The sequence below is a fragment of the Echinops telfairi genome, unplaced genomic scaffold (assembly GCF_000313985.2).
Source record: "Echinops telfairi isolate 266 unplaced genomic scaffold, ASM31398v2 ScPeMD7_7457;HRSCAF=8495, whole genome shotgun sequence".
Lineage (NCBI taxonomy): Eukaryota > Metazoa > Chordata > Mammalia > Afrosoricida > Tenrecidae > Echinops > Echinops telfairi.
The window spans coordinates 25,340,416-25,348,758 of record NW_022111357.1 but is presented as its reverse complement, the minus strand read 5'-3'; the positions used below and the strand labels follow the sequence as shown (position 1 = coordinate 25,348,758).

The following is an 8,343-nucleotide window of genomic DNA, read 5'->3' as shown; positions in this document are numbered from 1 at the left end:
GAGCTCTCAGGTGCAAATATTGGTCTCTCCCAGTCTGCAGGGAAGAAGAGTGAAGAACATTGAAAATTCATGGAAACTTAGTCCAGTGGACTAACGGGCCAATACACAAACAACAGCCTCTATGACCCGGAGACCAGGAGAACTTGGTGGTGCCTGACTACAGCTACCAACTGCTCCGGAAAGGATTGCATTAGAAGGCCGTGGGTAGAGTGGGAGAGCAATGTGGAGCAAAGCTCAAAATCATAAAAGAGACCAGGAGTATTGGTCTGCTAGAGACTGTTGTTACCCCCAAGGCCCTTTCCCCTTCAGGGATGGAACTGAACTCATATGTACATTAGATTAATGAACCGTTTAGGATCCAAAGGGCAGCATTTTCCCAAGGACAGAGCTCAAGTGGGTTAGGAAAGGAGGAGGAACCAAAACGAGATGTGGGAAGAAGGCGGGATAATTGAGGGTACGTGGTGGGGACCGCATGGGTGCTTTGGGTCAGAATGTGCATGAGTGGTTGAATAGTTGTGGAACCATGATCTGCTCTGTTATTTAATTCACAAAAAGTTTTGAAAGAAAAGAAATCCCGCTTTGACACACAGGCTCCCAGGAGCTGGCGCTGATGGCAAAGGCTTCTTAGTTCTATTCATCCATCAGACATGGGTGTTTATTATGGGCTAGGTGGTCCTCCGTGGGCGTCCACATGTGCTAACCCAATTAAGCCTCGGGAAGACCAAACCACAGCATTCTTTCTGTCTTACTGACGTAGACGCCGAGGCCGTGGCCACGGAGGAGAGCCGCTCGGAGTGTGCCAGGCACACAAGTCACCGGGCGTTCTTCCTCGGTGCAGCGCCTCTGGGCTGGGCTTTGAGACTGCCTGTTTAACCAGGTCCTCGTTGCTGCGGCAGCCGCTCTCCCTGATCTCACTGTGAGCACGAGGCCTGAGAACAGGCCTGCTGCTGTGGAGGCACAGGGCCAAGGGCTATAGCTGGACCCTCTGACTTCACGTTCAGGGTCGTCTCTGCTTGTTTTGTTTGTTTTCAATCCCCTTTGTAACTCTGCAGCTGGAGATCACGGGTTTGTACTATACATACATACACCTGTGTGCACAAGCACACACACACACACACACACACAGAATTTAGGCAGACCTATTTATTCACTCTAACGTATTGAGCACAAAGAGGGCAAAGGGCAAGGCCTCGTGTGCTTGGGAGACCGAGAGGGGTGACTCATAACGGGCGGGCTATGGTCTTGTTCTTGGGTTCTATTTTCACATTGTCACATGGTGATAAAACGTCACCACCACCACTGGTCATACGCCCCATTGGTACCTGAAGTTTATCATGCCCAGAGCATTCCCTCCCTGTTTCCTGCGGAACCAGCATTTCAGGATAGTTGTAAGGTCTTTTTGGGCAATGCGCTAGCATCTTTCTTACTGGGAATGAGGAGGGTCCAGCTTCACTGGCCCAGAACCATCTTCCTACCTGGTGAGGGACAGTCCAGGGTTAAGCCATCTTTGGGTGCTCAGACGGTGCAGATGGCCAGAGCATTCAGCTGAGAACGGAAAGGCTGAGGAGTCGAGTCCATCTAGAGGTGTCTCAGAACGGCCCAGTGATGTCTGAGTACTTCTTAAAAATAAGAACGGAGACCCAGTCTGCTCTGTTGGCTCGCTCCAGGCAACTGGTCTCCTAGAAGCCTGAATAAAACGGACACCAGAGGGCGATCCCGGACCACTTTTCCCATCAAACCAAAGGCTCTCCAACCACCACCCATTTTTACTTTTAAGTCAGACAGGGATTCAGAGGTCAGGCCTGGTGATTATTTAACAAGGATTTGAGCCAGTTGAGTGCACACACCTGACCTCTTTTCTGCTCTCCCTCCTTTATTTCTTCTTTTGCCAGCACAGAACTCCACCTTTTAAAGTTGAGGGCTACTCACCCTTTTATTTCACCTGCTCCTTCCTGCCTTCCCCCCAGGAAAGCTGAAGGCAGCGGACCTTTCCCCAGTGGTGTGGGGGGCTGGGCTTCATCGAGCCTTACGAGTCAGATCTGCTGCAGGCTGTGGCTTCCAGAGTAGACTGCATCAGAGCCAGGTGGTTGGAGGGGGAAGATGCTGTTTAAATTGGGACTGATCCTTCCCTCCCTTTCTGGGAGCCTCACCCCCCGCCGGAGCTTCACACAGCACACCTGCCCCAGGAATGGTGCTTTGTCTGAGAAGGTGGCACATCAGCCAGGCTACCACGGCCATCCCAGAGTGTCCACGGCAGAGAGCAACGGAGGAAGCAATGCAGTGTAGCCAAGTGGTCAGCATGCCACCTCCTCTGTTCGTCGGTCCCAGAAGAGTTGATCCTAGAGCTCCTTTTCCCTCCTGACCAGCCTTTGAATTGCTTACGGTGGAGACTTCAGGCCCGACGACACGGGGGAGCACCATGAGGAGGTTGGCCTGTTAACGCCATGTAGCCAAAAATGTTGCCGGAGATTGCTGTTGTCCGCCGTGGATAAGACTGGAGAATGTTAGAATCACACAGACCAGCTACCAGCAGGTTGGCGTGGCACAGGAAGGGCTCTTGGTGGTGGTGGTACGGAGCAGATGTTCAAAAAGGAACGAGAGCGAATGGAGCTGTAGACCAAGTCCCAGAATAACAGAAGTGGAGCGTTGAAGGCTGTTAGCATTAAGAGGTGCTTTATTCACACATTCAGAAGGCCCCGTGGAGCTCTCAGAGGGGGCTCGTGGAACCTTCTGCATGCTGTGGGGTCCCGAGGCTGCTGCTGAGGGGAGGAGGTGGCCAGGAGACTGGCGGTGTCAGGCCAGCCACAGTCTGGGGGCCTCCAGGTAGGGATGTATCTCCAGGAAAGGATTTGTCCAGAGGGGGGGAAGCAAGATTGCACTTTGCCTTTGGAGCTGCTGTGGCCGGGGCTCCATCCAGCATTCCTAAGGGCACCTGGGGCATGTGGGTGGGTGGGTGGGGTGGGCCCAGTGCAGGCTTAGCAGGGCGGGGTGGGTCCAGTACACAGCTTGTTGGGGTAATGGGCGTATTTGCGGTCGTAGGTGCCCAGATTGTGGCGAAAGCAGAGTGCAGCCTTCCTGTCACACATGCAGGTCAGCCGCTGGCAGGTGGTCCTGCCGGCTGGATGGGACACAGAGTTAGGGACCAGGAGAATCCAGGAGGTCTTGGCTTCACACACATGTGACAGCCGAGGGCAGCTCCTGGTTCTGACCCCCTTGTGATAGAAGCCCACCCTCCGGGGGATGTTTCAGGGCAGAACACGGGCCTGCGGGGGCGTACACTGAGGAGGTGGGAAGTTAGTCCTAGTTGCCCCTCCTGTCCTCTGAGTCCCTTGTGCTTTGCTGCCCTGGGGGAACAGTCTGGATCACTGACTCACTGCCCCAGCACATGGGGCTTTGGGGCACTGCCCCCCCACCCCCCGCCCCAGGAACGCACAGCTGGTGGTGGAGCTTTGGCAGAGGGACAGCTAGACAACGAGATGGTTGGTCAGTGTGTGCCCCAGAGCAGCCTGTGCCCAGACTGGAGGCCATGGAGACCAAAGCGTGTGGCCTCTGGGGCCCTCTGTCCTCGGCATGGACAGAGCCCACTGCCCAGGCGTGTAACATAGAGCCCCTAGGCTGGACTGAGAACCAGACTGCCACCCTGATGTGGCATTAGCGCTCCAGGCCCTGGGAACCCAGGCCTCCTCTTCTGCTTCAGCTGCCTCTGCCCGCCCACAATGTCTTGGGCTCCATTTGTCCCCCCAGTGCAGGGCGCAGCTCAGAAACTTCCAGGTCTCCCCTTCCCTCCTCAAAGGCCAGCCTCCCCTTTCCACCCAGGCTCTGCCGACACCTGCTCTTCCAGCAGGGACTCCAAGGGGCTTCAACCTCTTTGGGGGGTGCTCACCAGGACTGAGACTAGGAAGGGGTATGGCGCGTGCCTTGTCCCAAGTGTCACACATGGGTAGAAGGCGAAGCCCTGGGGCAGTGGTTCTCAACCTTCCTAATGCTATGACCCTTTAATATTGTTTTCGTTGCCACTTCATAATTGGAATTTGTGACTGTTATGAATCTGGCGACCCCTGTGAAAAGGTTGTTTGACCCCCAAAGGGGTCGTGACCCACAGGTTGAGAACCGCTGCACTAGGGAGACTCCTGCGCCCCCTCCGCACCCCCTCACATACAGGAGTCATCTTTGGCATTGCCTGAGCCCCGGTGATGGGGTGCTCACGCCCTCACAGAGCTGTCCCTCAGACTGGAGGCTCCAGGAGCAGGAACCAAAGCTGTCCCTGGTGGCTCCTGTCCCCGCTCTGCCCTCTGCAGCCACGTCTGCCCTGCCCCCAGCACACATGTTGGCCACCTGTGCTGTGGCTTCTCTGAGCCTCCCTGTCCTCCTGCGAAGGCTCACCGCACCGCACCGCAGGCCACGCTCCTGGCCCTGCCCTCCCTGTGGGCGGCTCCCGATGGATCTCTGACCCTCCCTGTCCTCTGTGGAGCTGCACTGCCCCGGCAGGGTCACTGCAGACTGGCGCAAACTGGCCCAGCCCTGGGAGGCCAGCCCGGGGAACCGGGTCTGCTGGCCCACAGCAACTCCGGGCTGGACGGGATCCTCCAGGCCCTGCCCTGGGGAGGAGTCTGTGAGCTCAGCCCCTCTGCTCCTCCTCGAAGAGGCTTGAGCCGGGTGGGAGGGGCACGTGGGGGCTTTCTGGGCTGAGGCAGGTGCACTGGCCTCCTGCACTCACCCTCAGCCAGAGGACAGGCTCTGAGGAGGTCACCATCAGAAGGTCCTTCCTGTCTGAGCTGTCCCCTAGCTGTCCCAGGCAGGCACTTGTAGGGCAAAGGTGGCTCTGGACTTGGACGTACCACAGACAATGTTGTGCTTGCTGGGGGCGAACAGATACTTCTCCAGTTTGGGCTCACAGCCCAGCTTCTCCAGGCGCCCATAGCAGCAGTCATGGGCGTGGCAGCACCTGGCAGGGGGCGGTGCGAGGGGGGTGTCACGGTCAACTTGAGGAGCCAGGAGCCATGGGGGCACGGCCAGGGGCTGCCCAGGGAACCAGAGCCCCCAGGGAGCTTCCAGCCTCCACTTCCCAGCTGTCCCCAGCGCTCTCACCAGTCGGTCTGGTCCACGGGCCAGTTGGAGCCCCCGATGCCGCAGTAGCAGCCATAGTCATTGTAATGCAGGGCTGGCTTCCCCGTCATCCTCTCGATCATTACCCCGAACTGCAGCAGGTTCCCGCTGGCCAGGGCCACTGTGGGGAGTGGGGCCACGAGCCGAGGGCCATCCGGGGTCCACCCGGGGTCCACCCAGGCCACCCTTCCCCGGCGGCATCCAAATTCCTCTGGTGTCCCCTCAAATCTGGTGCCCACATCTCTCCAGATACTAAGCTCAGCTCAGTTCCCAACAGTGATACACAGATGCTCCCCATTGCACCCCAATCTCGGTCCTCACCCACTAGGCCGGCACACTGTCTCCCACAACAGCTCCTTGCCACCCATTCCTGCTGGTCCCTCGGGGTCCCCTTGTCCCCCCAGACTCCATCACATGTCCCACGCTAGTTTTCTAACCACCTTGGCCTCCTGGGCCCCTCCCCTCCCGATAGGGAACATGTAGGATGAAAATGGACACCAAGGGGGGGCAGGGGATGGAATGAACATGGCCCAGAGCTGCCTGTGGCAGCTGGCCCCCCTTTGCCCGTGACCCCCACTCCTCCCAGGCTTCCCTCTTCTCCTCCACTGATCAGCACCGGCTCAGGCAAAGGACCTCAGGATGACCCCAGGGGCAGGAGGAGGTGGCCTGAAGCTCTGAGTTCCTGCCCTGCCCCACTCCCCCACTAAGTCCTGCTGGGTAGGCTCAGTGGCATCCAGGGAGGGGGAAGGTCAGAGGGGTCACTTACCCTGGAGGCAAAGGCAGGTGAGAAGAGGGGGTGGCCTCATCCCAGGGAGGGGCGTGAGCAAGGGGGCCAGGAGCTGGGCGCAGCAAGCAGCCAGGTAGCAGTGGTACCTCTGATCTCAGGGCACCTCCCCAATTGGTTAAATACCCAGTGCTGTCCACTCCCCATCATTAACCCTCTGATGGCCAGTGATGCAATGATCCTTCCAGGGCTTCGGCGGCGAGTCTAGCCGATGGGGGAGGAGGCAGCCCGGGCCCTCGGCTTCTACTTCCAGGGAGGTTTTATTTCATGGGAGGGTGGCACATCTATGGCTCTGTCCACCACCCTGCCCGCACACTTCCTTCTTTCCCTCTATTCTGCGAGTCCAGTGCCGCATTCTTCCTATTGTCTTTCGCAGGCCCATTTTACTGATGGGGCAGCTGAGGCCCAGAGACATTGTATAGAAATGCTGAATGCCCTCTTTCTCCCTTCCTCACCCATTCCCGATTAGAACATTCTCCAAAGTGGGTGTGGCACAGACTTGCTGAACTGCTTGGCCACACAGCCAGCTGGGCCAGGGCCCCTGGAGGGCCATTGGTCCAAGAACAGTGAGGCTGAGATGCCCTTCTTGTTCCCTCCCCCGCTGGCCCCTGCTTATTTGGGAAGCCGTGAAAACACTCCCAGATGTGGCTTCTGGGTGCTGCAGGGCGCTCTCTCCCAGTCAGCGGGAACCCACACGCACTCCACACATCCTGGGACATTGTCCGGGGGCTGATGTCCCCCTGTCCAGCCAGCACATGGAGGCCGATTTTATGAGGAAGCTGGAGGCCAGTGAGAGGCAGGCGAGCCTCCAGGACCCAAGCCCTTCTTGTCCTATGCTAGGCCTGGCCCTACGTGGCCAGACATGGCCAACGCCCCCCTGGTCCTGGGCTCACAGTTGCCACATTTGACTGCACTCAGGCAGAACTGAAGGCTTGAGTTCCCCTGACACCATCGGCCATGGCCCTGCCTGACCTGCCTGTGATTCTCCCTTCCCTGGCCTCCTGGTTCCTGGTCTGTGGCTGGGATCACTCAACCACCCACTTCCGGCCACGTTCAGGTTCTGGGAGCTGCCTGACTGAGGCTGGGGAGTATGGGTTCTACCCCTTGTTACAAGGCCTCCCCTTACTCTGACCTTAGTTTTCCTGTCTCCACAATGCGGCCGCACCTCCTTCAGGGGGACTTGGAGCCTCATGTGAAATAAGTGGCCAGCTCTCACTGAATACCCGCTCCGAGTGGGGCACCGTGCCAGGTCCTTCACCAGACGGATCTCAGCGACCCCTCGGACAGCTCCTTGATGAGTTGGTCTGAGAAACCCCATTTAACGGATGGGAAAACAGGCACGCACCTCAGTACATGGAGCGTTAGGATTTGGACCCAGGCAGTCCAGAGAGCTAACAAGGGCTGTGACTTGTCCACCAGGCACTATTGGCCCTGTGCTTAGAGCCCATGCTACTGTCAAATAAAATAGAAAACCCCAACCCACAGTGGTTGGGAAACTGGCTCTGTGCCATGGTGACCCACGTGTCGCAGGGTTTCTGAGGTCATGCCATTTCCAAAGCAGCTGCCAGAGCCCCGTCTTCCCCGGGGCCTCCAGGTGGGTTTGAACTGCCCACCTTCGTGGTAGTAGTCAAGCGCCAGACAGGTGGTGCCGCTCAGGGACTCCTGAGACTTCCAACCGAGCCTCCTGCTTCCCCACTGCCCTCCCACGTCACACCCCCTGGGCCAAACGCCCTCTCTTGAAAACCAGAGGAAAGGGACAAACATATCGCCCGGGTGGATATTCATTTTTGTACTGATCAAGTCAATGCATATAGACAGAGATTTATCTGTGTAAATTCAGAAGGGTCCCTGGTCCCCCGCCAAAGCCAAGATGCAGCCCGGCTACAGCCTGGAAGGCCTCCAGACCCAATGCCTGGGATGGCGGAGTCCCAGGGCAGGGTGCTTCTGGGACAGAGGGAGGCTGCCAGTGATGGGGATTATGCTTTTGGACAGGAGAAGTCCAGTAAGCATTGACGCATTTGGGGAGCCCTGCCTCCCACCCCTCCCATTTCCGGCTTTAATTCTTCCTGGGGCTCTCTCCATCTCAGCCCACCTGACTTTAGAGAGGACTAGGGGGCAGTGGGGCCAGAGAGGTGCATCCAGCTGCCCAGGGCCACCCAGCAGCATGGGTCACAGGCACCTCTGCTGACTGCTTCCTTTTGATTTTTAACAAGGTAAATCCCGGCAGCCCCTGGCTGCTGGCCTGGGTCACAACAGCCTAAACGGTGAGTCACCGGGAGCTGCCTCCCAAACAACTGAAAATTAGCTTCGATTCCCGGGAGCTTTGGCCCACATCCCTTCCTGCAGTGGCTTGCAAGGCGTTTCCTGGGCCAGCAGGTTTTGAAGAAAGTCCAGTCTGTGATCTGTGGGAGCCCTGGCCTGGCCCCTGCTGGTCAGTACCTGTGGCAGAAAAC

The 8,343-nt window shown here is 57.8% G+C and overlaps 1 protein-coding gene across 1 annotated transcript; it reads right to left on the bottom strand.

The window, feature by feature from the left end:
• Positions 1–2,975: 2,975 nt before the first annotated feature.
• LOC101650543 (group IIE secretory phospholipase A2) lies at positions 2,976–5,912 on the bottom strand. The gene is made up of 4 exons (XM_004705136.2): positions 5,873–5,912; positions 5,089–5,227; positions 4,839–4,945; positions 2,976–3,118 (listed from the first exon to the last, which is right to left on the bottom strand). Exons 1-4 carry the CDS (start codon positions 5,910–5,912, stop codon positions 2,976–2,978), a joined length of 429 nt encoding a protein of 142 aa, XP_004705193.1.
• Between the last annotated feature and the right edge of the window lie 2,431 nt (positions 5,913–8,343).